Genomic DNA, 21,638 nt, shown 5'->3' with positions numbered 1-21,638 from the left:
GTTTCCTGGGTGGCAAAATTGCCTCCACTGAGGTCCTGGCTGTAGAGGGAACACAGTGGTGAGCTTGGATCTGGCCACCTGCCCCTGCTCTGGGCTTCCTGTCCAGCCTTAGTCCTGGGGAAGCTGCCTGCAGGCAGGTCCTGAAACTCATTTGATTTGTGTAATGCCTTCCCCTGAGCCAGGGGTCACCCGAGGGCCTTTATCAGTGTGTGCTGCACTTGGAACAGAATGAATAGCATTACTGTGAATGAGACAGGCAGGTGGTTCTGAGGTACACAGGTAAGCATCTAGAGTTCCCTAATCATTGCCATTCCTGAGAGATGGGCTAATCCCCAGATGGGCCTCCCGCTTGCCTTTTACTGGAGGAGGTCAACTGAGGCTAATGGGGTGATCTAGGTATACATGAACCTTCAGAGGGTTCCTGCAAGTCTCCCTCCCACCCCTTTTTTGGGGGGAGGGGGGAAGTTCTGGGGTTGGAACTTAGGGCCTCGTGCAGACATTCTATCACTTGAGGGATGCCTATAGCCCTTCCAAATAACTTTTTGATGTTTTCTCGGCTTTTTTTTCCTTAGTACTGGAGCCTGAACTTTTGTTTGTTTTTTGTTTTTGTCCGGTCGTGGGGCCTGAACTCTGGGCCTGGGCACTGTCCCTCAACTCTTCAGCTCAAGGCTAGCGCTCTACCACTTGAGCCACAGTGCCACTTCCGGCTTTTTTCTTTTTGCTTATGTGGTGCTGGGGAATCGAACCCAGGGCCTCAGGCATGCAAGGCAAGTGCTCTACCACTGAGCCACCTTCCCAGCCCTGGAGCCTGAACTTAGAGCCTCAAGCTCACCAAGCTTTCTTGCTCACGGCTGGCACTTATGCCTCCAGTCTGGCTTTTTGCTGGTTTTGTTTTGTGTCAGTAATTGCACTTGAACTCAGGGCCTTAGCTTTTTTTGCTCAAGGCTGATGCTCTATCATTTGAGCTACAGCTCCATTTCTAGCTTTTGGATAATTAATTGGATATAAGAATCTCATGGAGCCAGGTGCCCAGTGGCTCACACCTGTAATCCTAGCTTCTCAGGAGACTGAGATCTGAGGATTGAGGTTCAAAGCCAGCCTGGACAGGAAAGTCCCTGAGACTCTTTTTTTTTTTTTTGGGCCCGGTCGTGAGGCCTGAACTCTGGGCCTGGGCGTTGTCCCTCAGCTCTTCAGCTCAAGGCTAGTGCTCTACCACTTGAGCCACAGCGCCACTTCCGGCTTTTTGCTTTTTGCTTATGTGGTGCTGAGGAATCGAACCCAGGGCCTCTGGCTTGCAAGGCAAGCACTGTACCACTGAGCCACCTTCCCAGCCCTCCCTGAGACTCTTTTTTTTTTTTTTTTTTTTTTTGTTGGTCGTGGGGCTTGAACTCTGGGCCTGGGCGCTGTCCTTCAGCTCTTCAGCTCAAGGCGAGCGCTCTACCACTTGAGCTACAGCGCCACTTCCGGTTTTCTGGTGGTTTATTGGAGATAGGAGTCTCATGGTCTCTCCTGCCCGGGCTGGCTTTGAACCGCGATCCTCAGATCTCAGCCTCCTGAGTAGCTAGGATTACAGGCGTGAGCCACCAGCGCCCGGCTCCCTGAGACTCTTATCTCCAATGATCCACCAGAAAACTGGAAGTGGTGCTGTGGCTCAAGTGGTAGAGCGCTAGCCTTGAGCTAAAGAGCTGAGGGACAGTGCCCAAGCCCAGAGTTCAACCCCCATGACCGACAAAAAACAAAAAAGAATCTCATGGACTTTCCTGCCCTGGGCTGGCTTCCAACGGCAATCCTCACATCTTAGCCTCCTGAGTAGCTAGGAATACAGGTGTAAACCACTGGTGCCTGGCTCTTCCTAGATGTTAATTTTGTTTTAAAAATCAATGGAGCCGGGCGCTGGTGGCTCACACCTGTAATCCTAGCTACTCAGGAGGCTGAGGTCTGAGGATCCCCATTCAAAGCCAGCCAGGGCAGGAGAGACCAGGAGACTCCTATCTCCAGTAAAACACCAGAAAACCGGAAGTGGCACTGTTGCTCAAGTGGTAGAGTGCTTGCCTTGAGCTGAAGAGCTGAGGGACAGCACCTAGGCCCAGAGTTCAAGCCCCATGACCGACCAAAAAAAAAAAAATCAATGGAAAAGCTGTAGTTATATAGTGGACACTCATATCATGTCCTTCATTAGGTTCACTGGCTAATTCTTTGCCAGATATACTGCTGTCTCTGTCACACACACACACACACACACGCATACACACACATGTGATCACACACAGGCACATATGTGTACATTTTTCCTGAATCATTTCAGTTGCAAGTATGGAGACTCCTAAATACTTGAACCTGTGTCTCCTAAGAACCAGTACACTTCCCAGTATAACCATATAATCACACCCAGCACATAAAGCATTGATATATAGACTCATCCCAAGTTTGTCACTATGATATTTTCCCTCACCACCCAGTACTGTCTTTGGCTTCCCTCTACCACCCTGGGCCACATCCAGGACTTCACTGTATCTACTTACTTGACCGCGTGCCTAATATTCCAATATCTGATTAGAAGTAATTGGACTCTGACTTCCTGTCCTGAAGGCAGATTTTCATACTAATTTCAGTTCACCTGGATGTTGTTTCTCTCAGTTTCTGAGCCATCTGATAGGATGCAGGCAAAGCATCCTATGGCCTTGGGCTCCTCTGAGCCTCAGTTGTCTCATCAATAAAATGGGAATCATTCCTACCAGTCAGGCTTGTGAGGGCTAAAATTAAACAAGACAATGTGCTGAGCTTACTGCCTCTATGCGTGGCATTTAGAAAATGCCACAGCCACAATAATAATTATCATTGTTCTGCAACATCACCTGGCTTCACCTAGCAGGAAGGAGCTGGGATCAGGTTTGAAACTAGGATTTCATCCTCAAGACAAATTCCAATCCTGGGCTCATGCTCTAAGAATGGGGCTGTGCCCTGCCAACTGCCTGATTCTCTGGTGCTGTCGTCAGGAGGTCTGTGTGGCACACACTCACTGCCATCCAGAATGCCAAGGACCACTCTGGATTGAGAAAGCTACAGTGTTAGTTAAGATGGCTGCTCCCGAGGCTGAGAATCCAGGACATTGTTGCAGTTTAATTACTCAGAACAGAGCAGGTGGGAATTCTCTCTGGCATCTCATTTTGTATGTCACTGGAAGACTTGAGGTGTCACCTGATGTGGACTTCTGACAGGAGCTACGTGTCAGCCTTCAGCCCTCCTCCTTTGCCTTGGCTCTGACCACAAGATTATTGCTTAACGTCCTGGAAAGCAATAAGCAGAGTTGTTATGAGGCCTCAGTGACCGAGTTCAAATTCTGCTCCAGTTTGGAATAGCTAGGTGATCCCATGAAAGTCACAAAACCTCTGCACCTTGTGTCCTCATTATGCAGACTGAACAGTTTGTTTATTTGCCTATACCAGGCTTAAACTCAAAGGCCTCACACTCAACTGGTTTGCTTACTCCATGTTGGTGCTCTACCATATCAGCCATGCCTCCCTCCAGCCTAACTTTTTTGCTAGGCTAAATTGCTAATTGGAATACTTTTCTTTCTAGACTGCTTTCAGATTTTGACCCTCCAGGTATCAGCCTCCTGAGTAGCTAGCATTATAGACATGAGCAACCAGTGCCCAGCTAGATTATTTTGATTGTGACAACTAAAGAGGATATGCTGCTGGCATCTGGTAGGTAGAGGCCTGAGATGCTGCTGACCATAAGACAATGCTCAGCCCCACAACAAGGTGTAACATCCATAACGTTGAGGATGATATGCCCCGCTACAAAGTATCCTCAATGACTCAGGTGACTTGAACGCAGAACTGAGGTCCTTCCTTCCTCAGTTCTTCACCCCTTTCATTCCTTGAGCCATTTGGGAGCTAAATGGGTAAACTTGGGGAAAGAAGGGAGTAAATGAAGGCTTTGAACTCTTACTGTGTGCTTGTTTCCTGTGGTCTTCTCATCTTACCATTAGTAACTAGTATTTGTTACCAACCACTGAGTGTTGCTTTTGTTACTTCATCTACTTTTTACCACTGCTCTTGAGGCAGTACCATGCTTATAGCTGGGAGAGGCTGGAGCTGGAGGTAGACCTCAATGGTAGAATACTTGCCTAGTGTGCTCAGGGCCCTGTATTCCTAGATCCTAAGCAGGAGAAAAAGAAAACAAACAAACAAAACCCTCTAATTATTCCCCTAAATTGCTCTATTTGCATCTTCCTCTTCTTAGTTGAGATCAGAACACAGATCTTCTGTTGTTTTTTTTGTTTCTTGTTTGTTTTTTTGTTTTTTGGGGGGTCCCGTCTGGGGCCTGAACTCTGGGCCTGGGCGCTGTCCCTCAGCTCTTCAGCTCAAGGCTAGTGCTTTACCACTTGAGCCATAGCACCACTTCCAGCTTTTTTTGTTTATGTGGTGCTGAGGAATCGAACCCAGGGCCTCATGCATGCAAGGTAAGCACTCTACCACTGAGCCACCTTCCCAGCCCCAAGACCTGTTGTTTAACCAGACAACCTGGGAGCCTCCACCACATGCCCTTGATCTCCCCTCCTTCTCCCCCACCCCTCCTTTGGGCAAGGCAGCAAGCCAGCGTGTACATGTGTCCCAGCTGACTGCCACATACCTGACCAGCAGCTTCACCTGGATTCCCACCATTACCTCTGCTCTCTCCCCGTGACCACTTTTCGGTTTCTGCAGTCAGGGTGGCCCTGCTAGCCCAAGTAAGACCAAGCATTCCAGAGCATCTAGCTCCACAGTGGCTGCCTTGTTCGTGAAGGTCACATAGAGGTCACAGAGGCCTCCATGGCCCTGTTCCATATTTTCCCACCACATTCTAGAACCTCTGCCCAGCTCTGCTTCCCAGCGTACCCTCTCACTGTCTTCACCCTCCAACCCTCCTGGTCTCCCCACCTTGCTGGTTTTATCATAATACCTGCCCTTCCCCTCACTACCTGTTATTTATCCATTACTCCTTTTTTCTTTACCGTCTGACCTGCCCTCTGACTAGAATGCACAGAGAACGCATTTTAACTGTTCACTGACAAGCAGCACATAGTAAGTATTCCATAAGTTTATTGATGGGATGATTGGACACATTTCCCCGAGGCCACATTGGTGTCTGGCAGGATGCTGCCTTACAACAGCGCGCTCTGGTGCCCCCTCCCCTGGTGTCTGGTATTCGCTGCAGAGCTCTGCACTGCCTGGTGTGAAGTATTCTCATTTCGTAGAATTCCAGCCTCTGTTTATGTGACTGCTTGGTGTTGGTTTCTGTGTTCTTTTGTGTGTTTCCTTTTTTTGACTTAGCATGATCTGTACCATATTTCTGGGTATCACACAGTAAGAGGCGGAATAGAGAAGAAAGACTATGGCTCACTTCAGTGCCACCTGGCTCAGGCCGGTCACGGGAGATGGGCACATGAGCATGTGTGACCACCATGCAAGATGGAACTAGTGCTCTGCTCCCTCCCCATCTTCCTCGGGGTTCTTTGGGTAGCAGACTGTGCCTGCAACTCAAGATCCTGGTTTATATATACCTCCAGGTTATATGCTAGAGGCAGCTGATCTGTCTCCCTTTTAGTTCCTGTCCTGTGGTTGGAGAGAGGGCTGCCCATGCTGCCCAGACCCCAGGCCTCCTTCACTGAGCAGGTTCCCTCCTTCCCCCAAGCCACTGGCCAGCAGGAGGGCCTGGGCAGCACTCATTGAGGCCTTCCCTGGATCCTCAGAGGCTGAGGAAATTGTCTGGTACAGCTCTCCAGGTGATCCTGCCTTGAAATCTAGTCACCGTAGCCACTGCCGCAGCAATATGAAACACACAGAGACAAAGAGAGTGAGTGATCAGTGATCACCCTATTGAGGCCTAGCCAAGTCAGCCATGCCTTTCCTAACCCACTCTGCTCTGTGTGGGCCTTTTCTGTACTCCTACCCGTCTCGGCCTTTGTGATACGATTCCCGCAGCATCTTCAGCCCTCTTTCTTCCTTGATGTCTTTGTGGAGACCACCCACAGTATCTATCTTGCAGAGCCCCTCCATTACTGTCAGCCGATCCCATGTAGAGGAGGCAAATAGGAGTAAGGTTCAAGCCAGTCATAGGAGACCACCATGCAGTTCAGGAGCCAGGCAAGTACAAAGGCCAATAAGACTGTACCTCAGTCCTGCCCTTTGAGGTGATAGGCGGCTCTCTGAGTTCCTGGAAGGCACTCACAGTGGAAGAAGAGGAAGCTGGGATGCCAGATCTGTCTGTTGGAGCCAAGGGTTATGCTGCCTAAGCATCCCTGACTGTTGGGGCTGGGTGTGGGGAGGGGGCTCCTTAGTACTCACTGGGTTAATGTTTAATAAGTGCTGTGATGATGGAATTGGGGGGGTGCACAGGCAAGCATGGCTGGCCTCTCGTCCTTCATGTTCCCTTCTTGGAAATCAATCTCTCACCTCCCTGGAATCGGCTCTCAACTGGAGTCCTTCTCCTCACTTTGTCCTTCAGCTGCACTCAGGTGTCATACGGAGCCAAGCAAGTCTCACTTCACTCTGCTCACTCACCCCCTGACCAGGGCCTGATGTCTCATGGCAGCCTGGACCTTCCACAGTTGATATCCTGGCCCCAGACCAACCCTTGCCCTTTTGCGTTCCTGCTAGAGCCTAGGTCCTTCCTATGTGCTCACTGTTGTGCATGAGGTGTTGTGTAAGAGGTGCCTACTGCTGTTCAATCCCTCACCCCCCTTCTGCCAAAAGCCCTGTTCCATCCCTGAACTATCAGGAGACCCCGGTATTGATCCCTAATTTGATTCTGGCTTCAGAATGCTTTGCGATTCTCACCGTAGCACCTGCTTACTCTCATCATCCTTCTGCTTCTGAGCCTATGTGGACTTCTCAGTCCTAGCTGCCTGGCTTATTTTCCACCATCACTGGACCAGGCAGCCTCTCTCACAACCATGGCTGTCGTCCTGGCTCTCAGCAGCGCATACACTAGGCTCCTTGCACATCCATCCAGTGTGTTAAAGTGTTGGAGATGTGTTGTCGTGGGGTTGACTGGTATTGTATGCCCTTATCACAAGTGGATCTAGTATATTCTTTCTTGTTGGGTGAATGTCTGTGCCCTGCCCCTTCCTCTTCTCCTCAAGTCAACTCCTATTCATCCATTAAGGGCCAGCTCAGTGACTGTACCCCCACCCCCTGTCATTGGTAACTTAGTCCTTACCCTGTATTCACCCTCTTGCTCTCCCTCCTGTCTCTGAGCTCAGGGATAGCACATGAAACAGCATGTGGTTTTATGGTTGACACTCAGAATGCTCGTGTTTTAACCTGACATACCTTATTTGTGCGGCCTTCTCTGGGTGTAATGTGGTTTCCTCAATCATTTGGTCATCTCTGGAGGCAGGCTCTGCATCATAGCCTCCTTCTGTATCTCTATTCCCCAGTCCTGGTGCAGTGTGTACCTAGAATGGTTTGACAAATCTTCTTTTTTTTTTTTTTTTTTGGTCCGGTTGTGGGGCCTGAACTCTGGGCCTGAGCACTGTCCCTCAGCTCTTCAGCTCAAGGCTAGTGCTGTACCACTTGAGCCACAGCGCCACTTCCGGCTTTTTTCTTTTTGCTTATGTGGTGCTGAGGAATCGAACCCAGTGCCTCAGGCATGCAAGGCAAGCGCTCTACCACTGAGCCAACTTCCCAGCCCCTTGACAAATCTTCTTGAGTCAAGATAGTGTGTACCTCAGCTGTAGGGCCCTTGGCAGTCACTTCGACCTCTGTTTTGCATTCTAGATCAGCTGTGTAATTTGTAGGATCCACTGTAGGGCTTTTTGCTCAAAAGTCATTAAGAATGGGGCTGGGAAGGTGGCTCAGTGGTAGAGTGCTTGCCTTGCATGCATGAGGCCCTGGGTTTGATTCCTCAGCAGTACATAAGCAGAAAAAGCTGGAAGTGGCATTGTGGCTTAAGTAGTAGAGCGCTTACCTTGAGCTGAATTGCTGAGGGACAGTGCCCAGGCCCAGAGTTCAGGCCCTACAACCAACAACAACAACAAGAAGAATTTCAGAGTCGGGTTGGGGCGGTGGGGATATAGCTTGCCTAGTGTGTCTGAGGCCTCTGGCTTTGATCTCCAGTATTTAAAAAAATATAAAAGAAGTAGAAGAGAAGAAGGAAGGAAAGGAAGCAAGCAAGCTAGGTAGCTCACAGTCAGGAAATCCACAAATGCCTTGTATGTGGTACCAGCAAAGAAGAAAGCCAAATATGGGGTCAAGTGCCACGTCCCAGCCTTCAGCCCATAAAGCTATCTGCCTCTCATTTCATGTCCTCCGGGGAGACTGGCCAGCAACAGGCATTTCTTTTACGAATGGTGAAGCAAAGAGCAGAGAAGGGTGATGGGTCTCTGACTGGCCTCAGGCTGCACAGCCAGTCAGTGGTAGCTGACCGGAGGCAGAGCCAGCTCCCGGTGCACACTCACGGACTGACCTGTGCCAGGCCCAGGTATCTTGAGCCTCAGTTTTATTTCTGACCTAATTCTAAAATGACAGCTGGGACAGTTGACTGGTCACCCCTGGTCAGTCTGTTCTTCTGACCCCTTCCCTTAATGTCCTGCATGCACAGCTCTCCTCTGCTCCTTGGAAGAGCCTGACCCTATAGCCGGAAGAGACAATTAGCCGTCGTCGTAACTGAAGAAATTAAAGTCCTTTAGAAGTATGCAAAGACACTCTTTTCATCTCTTTTTGAAGGAATGTGGAGACTTGGGTTGACGTTCCTGGGGTTCCTTGGTATTTTGATGCTTTGATACCTGCAGGACTAACAGAGCAATTAGTTGCTATAAATAGTTGGTTCCTGTAGGGCTTGCCTGATGGTAGAGGCGGGTGGCAGGGTGGATGGTGGCTCTTCATTCCCAGAGCCATCCTCTGGATGGAAGGACACACACAGCAGAGGGTCTGAGGCTTAGAGAGATGCTGGATTTTAGAAGAGGCCTTTGAAGTCCCACTTCCTCTGGAAAACATATCTTTCTCAGCCCTTAGACACACACAGCTTTCTGTGCAAAAGTCACTGGTGCCAGTGGCTCCCACTTGTAATCCTAACCACACAGGAGGCTTAAATCTGAGAATCACAGTCACAGTTAACCTGGACAGGAAAGTCTGTGATACTCTTTAGCTCCAATTAACCACCAAAAGGCTGGAAATGGAACTGTGGCTCAAGTGGTAGAGTGCTATCCTTGAGCATAAAATCTCAGAGACAGCATCTAGGCCCTGAGTTCAAGCGCTAGGATCAGCATCAAAAAACAGAAGGTCATTGAGGACAGTAGAGGAGGGTTTTCCAAGCTATCCCAGCTCTTATGCTGTCCACAAAACCCATTTCTTAGTGATGTCCTCAAGCCTCTTACGGTAAGCCCGCATGCTGAGAGGCTGCCCATGAGTCAGGTGCTCTGAGAGGTAGGTTCAGAGGTGGTCTCAGGAGGTTTGTGCACTGCGGGGCAGCCAACAGGGCTCCTACTCCCACCCCTCAGCCGGCTGTGCTTCTCTGTAGTAGCCTGCCGGGTGAGAGGGCTATGTGGGGAGGCATTAGCAAAGAAAGCAGTGTTCTTCCATTCCTGGAAGAAGGGTGTTGAGTAGCACTTCGGCTACTGCAGCTAGGCTGGCTGGCGTGTGAGTAAGTGTCACTGTACTTTTGGGTATGTATAACATGTGTCTGTGCCGGTTGAGGTTGGCCCAGGTGGACAGATGCTCCGTTGGCGCACATGTGTGATTGGTGGGTGGGGCATCATCTCTTGCAGGTGTGAGACTCATCCCTCAGCTGTTGCACTGAGTCAGTCATTCTGGTCCATGATGTCTCTAGACTGGTGACTAACCCAGGGGAGAGGTGTGTGGTGTCAAGCAGGCCGACCTGCTTCAGCCGGGAATGACAGGTCTGTGTGCTGCAGTCAGCACTTGGTCCTGGAGGTGTTGGAGCAGGTCCCCTGGGCTTGCCTGATACACAGGTATTTCTGGACTCTGGCAGAGTCCCCGGCCATGAGCTTCCCGCCAGGAGTCTGGTTCCTCCAGCACGGGGCGTGTACATGGGCCTCCGGGGCCTTCCCACTCCTCCCATAACCCATGTTCTGTTTCCACAGGGCGCCACCTTCCTATTTCTTCCTGGCCGCAGCCTTGCCCTCACAGTTCAGCACTTGTTTGCCTGAAGTCAATTTCCAGAAGCAGGTAAGGACCTGAGGGAAAGGTGCCTGCTGTGTAGTCATGGGACAGTGTTGGGTAGAGGCAGGGCTGACCAGCAGCTTAACTCCCCAAGTTTCCTTTCTCCATTTCCCTTACCATACATTTCCTCGAATGTAGGGGGTCTTTTTCCCCCCTTGATGGTCCTGGGCACTGAACCCAGGGCCCGTGCAGAGTCAGCACCGGCTGTTCCACTGAGCTGCTCCCCTCTAATGTGTGGGTTCTTTTCTTTTTTCTTTTTTTTTTTGGGGGTCCAGTTGTGGGGCCTGAACTCTAGGCCTGGGCGCTGTCCCTCAGCTCTTCAGCTCAAGGCTAGCGCTCTACCACTTGAGCCACAGCACCACTTCTGGCTTTTTTTCTTTTTGCTTATGTGGTGCTGAGGAATCGAACCCAGGGCCTCAGGCATGCAAGGCAAGCACTCTACCACTGAGCCACCTTCCCAGCCCCTAATGTGTGGGTTCTTAAGGTAAATGTGGGGCTGCCCTTTCTTCAGGCTAAGATTTGTATACATTCTGGGTTAATATTTTATATAAACTCTACTAGTCACACAATTAGATGATATATTTTTGTCTGATAGAAACTTGGTGAAAATGTGTATATCCTTTTATGTGTAAGCATTTGATGTATTTTATTGTTGTTGTTGTAGTGCTAAGGGTGGAACCCAGTGTCTTACCTATGCTAGACAAAAGCTCCAATGCTGAGCTGTACCCTCAGTCCTCATGATATATATATATATATATATATATATATATATAGTGTGTGTGTGTGTGTTGTGTGCACGCGTGCCAGTTCTGGGGCTTGAACTCAAGCCTGGGCACTGTCCGTGAGCTTTTGTACTCAGGTCTACCACTTGAATCACAGCTCCATTTCCAGCTTTTTTTGGTGGAGACTTGAGTTGAAGTTCCTGGGATTCCTTGCTATTTTGATGCTTTGATACCTGCAGGAATAACAGAGCAATTAATTGCTTTGTGGGTTCCTGTAGGGTTTACCTGATGGTGAAGGAAGGTAGGAATCTCACAGACTTTCCTGCTCAGGCTGGCTTTGAACTGCACTTCTCAGATCTCAGTCTCCTGAATAGCTAGTATTACAGATGTGAACTACTGGCACTTGGCTCTTATGGTGTATTTTTTTTTGGGGGGGGGTCCGGTTGTGGGGCCTGAACTCTGGGCCTGGGCGCTGTCCCTCAGCTCTTCAGCTCAAGGCTAGTGCTCTACCACTTGAGCCACAGCGCCACTTCCGGCTTTTTTCTTTTTGCTTATGTGGTGCTAAGGAATCGAACCCAGGGCCTCAGGCATGCAAGGCAAGCGCTCTACCACTGAGCCACCTTCCCAGCCCCTTATGGTGTATTTTATTTTTATTTTTTTATTTTTTATTTTTTATTTTTTTATTTTATCTTCTTTTTTTTTTATTTATTTTTTTTTTTCGTTTTTTTTTTTTTTTGGTCCGGTCATGGGCCTGAACTCTGGGCCTGGGCGCTGTCCCTCAGCTCTTCAGCTCAAGGCTAGCGCTCTACCACTTGAGCCACAGTGCCACTTCCGGCTTTTTTCCTTTTTGCTTATGTGGTGCTGGGGAATCAAACCCAGGGCCTCATGCATGCAAGGCAAGCACTCTACCACTGAGCCACCTTCCCAGCCCCTTATGGTGTATTTTTAAATGTACAAAACAAGAGACAATTTCTATGACCCAGAATTCACAAGTGCCTGTGTACCTAAAGGATTCATCCATGTGGTCTGTCCTGGCCTAGGTTATATGGTATTTTCTTAGCAGGTGCAAGACCCCTATGTGTATAGATATTCTACTTTATGTAATTGTGGGTATACAAACAGCATTAGTTCCCATTTATAAATTAAAAAAATAAGTTGCAGATAACTGATTGTATTCAGAGCCACTTGAGCCCATCAAAGGGGAAGCTAGCTTTCCAAGCTCTTACCAGAATCAGTTGCATTTCCAAGATGGGAAACCCAGAAGATAGCCCAAGCCACCCAGCCTCTGATGGCTGCGTGTCACATTCTTTTTTTTTTTTGGTCGGTTGTGGGGCTTGAACTCTGGGCCTGGTGCTGTCCATCAGCTCTTCAGCTCAAGGCTAGCACTCTACCACTTGAGCTACAACGCCACTTCTGGTTTTCTGGAGGTTCATTGGAGGTAAGAGTCTCACAGATTTTCCTGCCCCTGCTGGCTTTGAACCACGATCCTCAGGTCTCAGCCTCCCAAGTGGCTAGGATTACAGGCATGAGCCACTGGCACCAGGCTGCATGTCACATTCTTGTCTTGTTCTCTAGGTACCAACTTCTAAGGTGAGATCAGTGTCTTAAAAGCTGAAGATCATGTGGTAGTCAATATTAGGTTCATGTAGAGGCAGGGTGGCATCCGTGCAGACATCTGGGGTATCTCCCAGAGCATGCAGGGGCCTCTCAGAGTTGCAGCTCCACAGTTGTTCTCTCTGTGAATCTTTTTTCTTTTTTCTTTTCTTTTTTTTTTTTTTTTTTTGGTCAGTCGTGGGGTCTGAACTCTGGACCTGAGTGCTGTCCCTCAGCTCTTCAGCTCAAGACTAGCGCTCTACCACTTGAGCCACAGCACCACTTCCAGTTTTTTCTGTTTATGGGTGCTAAGGAATGGAATCCAGGGCCTCATGCATGCATGGCAAGCACTCTACCACCGAGCTACCTTCCTAGCCCTCTTGGCTCATCTTTGACTAATGCTGAGAATTTTTCTTAGGATTTGGAAGGAAGGTGCTGCCCTATAGATGATAGGGATAGCCAAGACCACAATTGGGAAGCATCGTTATTTTTGATTCTTAAATTTGGATGAATAATTAGCATCTAAATTAGTAGCAGAGCTTATGTAATTTACACATGTTTTAATGGAGACCAGTTCTCTTTTACTACAGGGAGAAATAAGAATTCTCAATTTCAAGTTAATGTGATGCTTGTCACAATTGTGATGAAAATTTAATAGTACATTTGCTTGGCTAGGCAACAAACTTCAACATGCTGTGATATGCTTGTAGTATACCCTTGGCTGCGATGCCTGTGTTGTTTGAGTTGATTATGATTTACCCTTTTCAATTATTAATTCTCGTCACATTGACATCCTTATTGCAGATTAGGACAGAATCGTGTCAATGCATCACGGCATTGCTAGAGCATTTAAGCTGGTGTGTGAAGGGTATAAACATGCACTTCCGGTCATGTTCTGCCCCAGATCCAGCCCTAGGCAGGAAGAATCAGCTGAAAGCAAGAGCTTGAAAATGCTAGGTGACCAGAATTTGTAGAAATGTCAAACGAGGAGTTTCCTGAAGGAGGAACAAACAGCTCTGCCAGGGAAGTATGTTGAAGTGATCAGCTCCAAAAACCCAGTCAGCTCTGGCTGACAACTCAAGCTATGGCTGCGAGCAGCCATCAACCCTTCAAAATCAATATGAGGTGTCCTGGGAACTAGGCTGCCACAGGCAAGGGGATGAGATGACAAGCCATTCCCCAGGAGAGGGTAGGATTGTTTGTAACGTGGGCCCTGTGTGAAATGATTCCATGATGTAGAAGAGATGTCCTAGTCTCACCCTCGCGTGCTTCCAGCAACAAGAAAGAGGTCCCATGGACAGGACAGCACAAACCAGACCACTCCTTGCCCGGATAGAGCTGGCTTTTGGAATGAATGGAGCCAGGCTGACTGGATGTGATTTGTAACAGTGGTTTAGAATAAAGGCAGCCCCAGCAAGGCGCCTGTTTCCCATACTAGCTATGGGGTGATAAGAACACCCTGCAACTCAAGCGGTCTTGGGTGGGGCGACACCTAGTGGCCAGTCTCTTGCATCCCTTCATGTCTTTCACAGGCGTATACTAGCCCTTGGGCTCAGGACAGAATTGGAAGGTTTTTGCTCCTGGGATCCCTGCTTCACAGTTTCAAGGCTTGGAGGAACATGTCTGAAGTCCTCTGGAGAATATAGTAGCTCAGGCAACCAAGTATGTTGGAAGTTAGAGTTCTTTGGAAAAGCTAAATTTGTTCATAAGCGATTGGGTTTATCTACCTTTCTCTTCTAGCGCCTCCTTGTGAGGGTCTGGGTGTCTCTGGTGCCTCACTACAGGTCAGCCCTATGGCATCAGGACACAGCTGCTAGCCTTCAGAGCTGCTTGCAGAAGCTACCCTCCAACAATACATTTGGTTCTGAATTGTAAACATCATAAAGAAGAGGAAGCTTAGATACTGTAGGCTGTTGCCCTGTTCCATTCAACTAACTGGGCAGTGTTGACTACGCTTCCTGCCAGGTTCCAGGCTCCAGGATGATGGGGGAAGTAAAGTGGATACAGCCCAGGTCTTCTAGCAAGGCATGGGAGAGATGATAAGCAGGTACTCAGAAAACTGGGACACTGTGACCGGCCTATAGACCAGGAAGACTGGGGTGGGGCACAGAATCAGGTTCTATTTTGCTGTCAGAAGCTTCTCTGGAGAGGAAAGCTCAAGTGGAGTTTGATCAGAAGCCAATTCCAGGCTCAGAGGATTCTGTGTGTGGGGACATCCAAGAGGAGGAGTAGGGAGAGGCCGACTAGATCAGGAACATGGGTAAAGTGTGTATTATCTGGTAGGATTAGGCAGGGAGTGATGTCATCTCTTCTGGTATTTATTCGGTAGCTTAAACTCAGGGCCTTGTGTTCTTGCTTGGCTTTTCCCACCCAATCCTTGAACCACACCTGTAGTCTAGCATTTTACTGGTTAATTGGAGATAGAGTCTTGAGAACTTTTCTGCATGTTCTGGCTTTGAACTGAGATTTTCAGCTCTTAACTTCCTGAATAGCTAGGACTACAGGCATAAGACACCAGTGTCCAGTTGGCCCTCTTCTGATCTTTTTAAATGGTTCTGTCTATTAATTAGGGGAAAGGAGAGGAGAGGTAGTGAAGGTGATGAGGAAGTGGTGAGGGCCATCAGGGAGGAGATAAGGTCACATGATCCACGCCCAAGATATGGCTCACTCTTTGTGTGTTTGTGTAGGATCCCACCTCAGATCAACAGTGTTATGTGGGCGCAGAAGAGAATGGCGTGACTGGAGAAGTATTACCTTAGAACCACACTTTTCTGCTCAGCCTTTTGGGAAGTAAGGGCTGTCTGAAGGCTGGCATGTTCCCCCAAGACAACGTTTGAGGCAGTTGTTATTTGCAGACAGTAGAGGAAAAGGGCCTGGAGTCTGGGCATTTAAAGGTGTGAAGGAAGGATCTGGAATAAGCCCCAGGCTGCATAATGTGCACAGCCATAATGTAGCCCTACTTGGCCCATTATTTTTTTTTTTTTATTTTAATAGAGAAGCAACTTTATTGAGAAGGTTCCTACACTGACCAGCCAGGGCCACAGCACAGGCTCGGGAGCTGGTACTGCGATCTTGGCCCATTATTTTTGTTGTTGGTGGTGGTGGTCGTGGGGCTTGAACTCTGGGCCTGGGCGCTGTCCCTCAGTTCTTCAGCTCAAGGCAGGAGCTCTACCACTTGAGTCACAGTGCCACTTAGGATTTTCTGGTGGTTTCTTGGAGATAAAGAGTCTCATGGACTTTTCCTGCCCAGGGCTGGCTTTGAACTGTGATTCTCAGATCTCAGCTCCTGAGTAGCTAGGATTACAGGCATGAGCCACCAGCACCCAGCTCTTGGCCCAATTTTTTAGGACCAGTAAGGAATTAGCTTTTGGGGGATGAGCATTGACAACTGTCGACAGGGAGGCGGCTGCTGCCCAGGCCCAGGCTCTGGCACAGAGTGCCGTCCTGTCTGGGTGAAACCCTGGTCTAGGGCTTGCAGGCCTTTGAGGGCAGCCCATATCAGGAGTGAGGAGTGTTGGCCTGTCAGCCCTGTTCCTAGTTCCTTGTGCAGCTCCTTGGCTCCAGGACTGATGAGGTTCCACCCCCCCCACACACACACACACCAGCTGCTGCTGTGTTATTTCTGACTCATCCAGGAGTTACAAGTGTGTAACCCAAGCCCCTCCACACTCGCCTCTCTCCTCCAGCTCCTCCTGGAGGAGGCCCTGGGGTTCTCTCCCAGTGCCTAGCTGCACGTCAGGCCTGAAACACCTGGAAACAACTGCAGGCCTTCACAGCTGCCCTGTGACAGGTGGGGTGGGTTTGTGAGCACAGGGGCAAGCCAACTCTGTCAGTGCCTCTGCCTCTCTACCCTGGGGCCTCCTCTCCCCCTTGAAGGACTTCTTGGAGCCCAGCCCAGGAGCTGGCCTCTTGAACTCAGCAGGGGCTTCTGTACAGAGAGCTGTCTCTAGGTCTGGGGGCTGGGCACTGATCTCAGCCAAATGCCCAAGCCAGCCACCTGAGATCATACTACTGCAGATGTGCCAGTTGCTTGCTTTTCATGTGCTCTGCATTTTCTGCAGCCCTGGTAGGAGTCTTGCTGTGGGGAAGCTGGAAGCTAGAGCTGGCCTGAAGTCTGGTCTGCTCTCTCCCCAACTTAACAGCCTTATGCACAGAAGTGGCAGGCTTGCCCAGCGGCTTCCTCCAGCCCCTGCCCAGGAATAAGCTGCTGAGCGAAACGGGTTCATTGGAGTGGATAGGGCAAGAGCGGGACTGGGCAGCTCACCATCGCCTCCATAAGTGAGACGGCAGGTGGGAAGGGCCTACGTGGGAAAGATGTGCATCGCCTATAGCATCAATACATGAGTATGTCTCACTCTGACCACCTTTCTCCCCAGTGCTGCCCCGTCCTCTGCAGGAGTCCCCGGAGCTGGGCAGGGGGATGAACCGTGAGGGAGCACCCGGGAAGAGTCCGGAGGAGATGTACATTCAGCAGAAAGTCCGTGTGCTGCTCATGCTGAGGAAGATGGGGTCAAACGTGAGTGTGTGGTGGGGAACAGCCTCCCGGGGAGGGTACCTGCTGCCCTGAATCGGAAGGGATGCCATGCCGCAGCCACCTATGGGGTGGCTACACTGGTCTGGGAAGGAATTGTGGGCCTATGGCTTAGCTCTGTGTGCAGTTCAGCACCCACCCCGCCCCCCAGGGAGAGAGCACAGCCTGCCCACTTCCGAGGCACCACGGAGGGTAGTCTTCCCACCCCCGTGACATGTTTGGGCCCAGGAGGGTGAAGGCCCTGAAGGCCCTGACCTTCCTGCTTCCCCTCCACCAGCCCCTCATAGTGTGTTCTCCCAGGGGGGCATGTGCAGGGCAGCTGGGCAAGGCAGGCACTGAGGAGAACAGCAGACAAGCAGGTATGGCCAACTTTAGAAAAGAGAAGGGATTTGGAATTTCCCGTTGACCATCATCTCTCTGAGCAAGACCCACATCTTCCCACTGGCTCAGTACCAAGACTAGACACCGATCTCAGACACTGTCCAAGTGGCAAGGCCTGTAGGCCCAGGGAACAGGTGTCTAGTGAGGAGAGAGTGCTCACGCTGGGACTGAAGGGCCCACAGAGCCAAAGGAAATGCACTCAGTGGGGGCAGGCAGGCCTGGGCCAGGGCCTTCCAGGGAGCAGGTGTGTGCTGCCCCTTACCATAGTGCTCTCACCCTGCAGCTAACGGCCAGTGAGGAGGAGTTCCTGCGCACCTACGCCGGGGTGGTCAGCAGCCAGCTCAGCCAACTGCCTCAGCACTCTATCGACCAGGGTGAGTTCAGGGCCATGGCCCAGAGATCCCAGTGGTTCTGTGGAAAGCTAGATGGTGATCCAGGGAGTTGGGGTGGACAAGGAAGGGCTTTATCCCCCTCGTGTCCCCACATAGAGGCTCCTACCCAGTGTTATCTCCTTCCACAGGCGTTGGGAATCAAGGACCCAACAAGGCAGAAGATGGGTCCCTTTGTAGGCCTGGAAGAGGCAAGAAATGGAGCTGTCTGGGAGCCTTGTAGCTTCAGAGGGTCTAGTTGCTACATTTCCTTAACTTCCAGTCTGACCCCTGCCACCTAGCACCTTGTTCAGGAACATTGAAACTGCCCTGTATACAAGCACAGCACTGTCACTGTTGCCTGGGCACAGGCCATGAAACTGGAATGGCCCTGGATGTGGCCAGGAGTGTTGCCCCAGAGGGCCTAGATGTCTGTGTGCCCAAAGGGAGTTCTGTCATTCACGGTCATAAGTATCATTTGAGTGTATATTGCATGACATTGCATGACAGTCACTGTGTCAAGTGATTGATACCCATCACTTCATTTAAGTATAGATAGTGACTAGTGGATTACTTCCAGTGAGCAGCAAGGAAGCAGTTTGGAAGCAATCTCTCTTTGCCCTTCATCATGCAACCAGTTACTGGAGAGCCGGGATGCAAGTCTAGTCCATCTCCAGAGCAGCTCCTCACGGCCTGTCCTCATCATCCCAGATGAGACTAGCCAGTAGTTCTGTGTCCCTCAGTCACTTATGAGGCTTTCTCTCTAGATGGCTTATCCCACACTGTGCCTGACATTCTAACCCACAACTCCACTTTCTGCTTTCTGCTTTGTTGAGATTATTGGTCATAATAATGGACATCCACAACCTGTCCAGACAGGATCGACTCCTAGAGCAGCGTGCTAAGAGCTACATTTGCCATGTTGTGATGCTGCTAGGGAGAACAGAAGATCTGGCACACCAGGCTGCTGTCCTGGTTATTCTGGATGTCTCGTCTTCTCTACCTGGCTGGCACAGAGGCTGGTTCCCAAGCACTGATGTTGGGTGTGACCCATCCTGTGTACCCAGCTCAGCAGAAACCTTCCAGACCACTCCAGTGGCTCACATGGCAGCCTGGGACGATGCTTACCGTGCCTAGCCTGCCCAGACATGCCTACTCAGGCATACTATATGCTAAGCAACAATACGGCCAAGCTGTGTACAGTCAGCTCCACCCTCTCAGGGTCTCTCTTTTTTTTTGGTGTGTGGGGGGGTGTTCCGGCCGTGGGGCCTGAACTCTGGGCCTGGGTGCTGTCCCTCAGCTCTTCAGCTCAAGGCTAGCACTCTACCACTTGAGCCACAGCGCCGGGTTTTTTTCTTTTTGCTTATGTGGTGCTGAGGAATTGAACCCAGGGCCTCATGCATGCAAGGCAAGCGCTCTACCACTGAGTCACCTTCCCAGCCCTCAGGGTCTCTTGAGCTAGGCACGTTCTCCTCCAGGGCTAGTGTGGGTTTCCAGTATGGGCCCTCTCTTCAGGTCTACCTGAAAACCTAAGCCTTGCAAGTCCCTAGGGGCTCACCTTCTTTCCCTGGTGGTTATGAGGCCCTGAATTTCCCTGTTTGAGCTGGTGTGGTAAGAACACCCCTTGTGGGTTGCCCTTGTGGGATGCTTTTAATGGAAAAAAATCGAAGTAAATTGTAGGACTGGATATCAGAGTAGGCATATACCACATATGCCCTGCTACATACACTCACTCCTATGTTTGTATAGAAACAAAAAGGCTTATGCCTGTAATCCTAGCTACTTGGGAGGCTGAGATCAGGAGTATCACAGTTCAAGGCTAGATTGTGGGGGAGGGGGATCTCTGTCTTAAAATAATAAAAAGCCAGGAATGGCAGTGCATGCCTGTCATCCTCGCTTCACAGAAGCATAAAGAGCAGGATCGTGGTACAGGCTAGCCCAGGCAATATGCAAGACCCTATTCAAAAATTAACAAAAGGTTCCAGTAGCTGGGTACCAGTGGCTCATTCCTATAACCTTAGCTACTCAGGAGGCAGAGAGCAAAAGATTGTTGTTCAAAGCCAATCTAGGAAAAAATGTGAGGCTACCCATTCAGTCAATTGATAGGTGGTGTGGTGGTCTTTGTCATCCTAGCCAAGTGAGAAGTGTAACCAGGCAGATCACATACATGTGAAACCCTTCTCGAGAAATAATGAAGGCAAAAAAGGGCTAGGAGGTGTGGCTCAAGTGGTAGAGTGTCTGCATAGCAAGTACAGGCCCTGAGTTCAAGCCCCAGTACTGCCAAAAAGAAGGAGCTGATAGAGAGCCAGGCATAGTGATTCACTCCTGTGATCCCTGCCATGTGAGAAGCAAAGATGGGAGGATCATAGTTTGAAACCAGCTTGGATGGAAAAAAAAAAATTGAGACCCTTTCTCAAAAAACAAGCTGGGCGGTGCCAGTGGCACACGTCTGTAATCCTAGCTATTCAGGAGGCTGAGATCTGAGGATCCCAGTTCAAAGCCAGCCTGGGCAGTAAAGTCCCTGAGACTCTTATCTCCAGTTAGCCACCATAAAACTGGAAATGGCATTGTGGCTCAAGTGGTAGAGCACTTGCCTTGAGCTGAAGAGCTGAGGGACAGCGCCCAGGCCCAGCTCAAGCCCCATGACTGACAAAAAAAAAAAAAAAAAAAAAAAAAATCTGGGTACGGTGGTTCACATCTGTAATCCTAGCTAAACAGGAAGTACAGTTGGATCCTGCAAGAAACTCTATTTGAAAAACACCTAAAACAAAAAGAAAAATGCTTAGGGTATGGCTTCAGTGGTAGAACACCTCGTTCGTTACCTAGTTAGTAAGTATTGGGCATTGAGTTCAAATGCTACATAGGAGAGCGGGGAGGGAGAATAAAGAAAGAAAAGCTGAAGCAGTACATACCAGATGGTTAATATAAAGAAAAGTTTTTGATCTTTTGGTTGTACTGGGATGGTTTGAACTCATACTAGCCTCATACTGGCTTCTATGCTTTAGTTAAAAGTCTGAATGGGACTATTTGCACAAAGAAAAAAAAAAAAAAGGAAACCAATTACTGATGCCTCACACCTGTAATCCTAACTACTCAGGAGGCTGAGATCTGAGGATCACTGTTCAAAGTCAGCCTCAGCAGGAAAGTCTGTGAGACTCTTCCTTCTAATTAACCACCAGAAAACCGGAAGTGGCGCTATGTCTCAAAGTAGTAGAGTACTAGCTTTGAGCAAAACTCAGGGACTGTGCCCAGGCCCTGAATTCAAATGACCCACCAAAAAGAAAGTCCATGTAGGGGTGCTTGCCAGTCGCATATCCTTCTGAATGGAAGTAAACTTTGCCTTGCTGGGGAAAAAACGTCCAGATAGGGACATATAGAATTTTAACACCTTGTACAACTCCTTAACAATAGCAATTGCTCTGTCAATGGAGAGGTGGCAGGTTAGAATTCTAGCAGAGAGCCATTTAGCTTCAAGGCATAGTCCTAAATATAAGCTCCTGCCTTAGATGTACAACCCCAGAAGGAGGGACTAAACTGAATGTGTAGTTGTGCTTGTTTGCGGTTATCTTCATCACAAAATAACAGAAGACAAGTAAAACTTTTCAAGGCACAGGTAAAGCTTTTCTAGGCACAGCCACTCCTTCCTCTCCCCCAACCCACAGACCTGGGGATTCTGAGGGCCTCCTGCAAATCATAGTTAACCCAGGTAGCCAAAGCTTGGTACCCCCATTACATAGGCAAGGGAAGGGACCAAGCAAGGTTTGATCAGCCCCATGTCCTGGAGCAGAGCGGTATGGTAAGGGGGCCTGGCCAGAGTGCCTCCTGTCCACTAGGTGGTACTGTCCCTCAACAGATGACAGAGTTCTGCGCTAGG

The 21,638-nt window shown here is 49.6% G+C and overlaps 1 protein-coding gene across 4 annotated transcripts in view; it reads left to right on the top strand.

Annotated features, from left to right (window-relative positions):
• The window catches only part of Ctnnbip1 (catenin beta interacting protein 1), a 59,971-nt gene that overhangs the window by 23,781 nt on the left and 14,552 nt on the right, over nucleotides 1-21,638 (top strand). The window contains exons 2-5 of one of the 4 annotated variants that reach the window (XM_070037311.1): nucleotides 10,091-10,175; nucleotides 16,861-17,000; nucleotides 17,680-17,770; nucleotides 17,917-18,023. In XM_070037311.1, the coding sequence (XP_069893412.1) occupies nucleotides 16,905-17,000; nucleotides 17,680-17,770; nucleotides 17,917-18,008 (279 nt within the window). In that variant the 5' untranslated portion in view covers nucleotides 10,091-10,175; nucleotides 16,861-16,904 and the 3' untranslated portion in view covers nucleotides 18,009-18,023. Of the gene's footprint in view, nucleotides 1-10,090; nucleotides 10,176-14,026; nucleotides 14,147-14,434; nucleotides 14,532-16,860; nucleotides 17,001-17,679; nucleotides 17,771-17,916; nucleotides 18,024-21,638 lie in introns of those variants that run through there. The other 3 variants (XM_070037308.1, XM_070037312.1, XM_070037309.1) reach the window with 3 other exon arrangements.

Source organism: Dipodomys merriami, unplaced genomic scaffold, assembly GCF_024711535.1.
Source record: "Dipodomys merriami isolate MVZ:Mamm:240054 unplaced genomic scaffold, mDipMer1.0.p SCAF_28, whole genome shotgun sequence".
Lineage (NCBI taxonomy): Eukaryota > Metazoa > Chordata > Mammalia > Rodentia > Heteromyidae > Dipodomys > Dipodomys merriami.
This window is presented reverse-complemented; position numbering and strand designations above follow the sequence as displayed.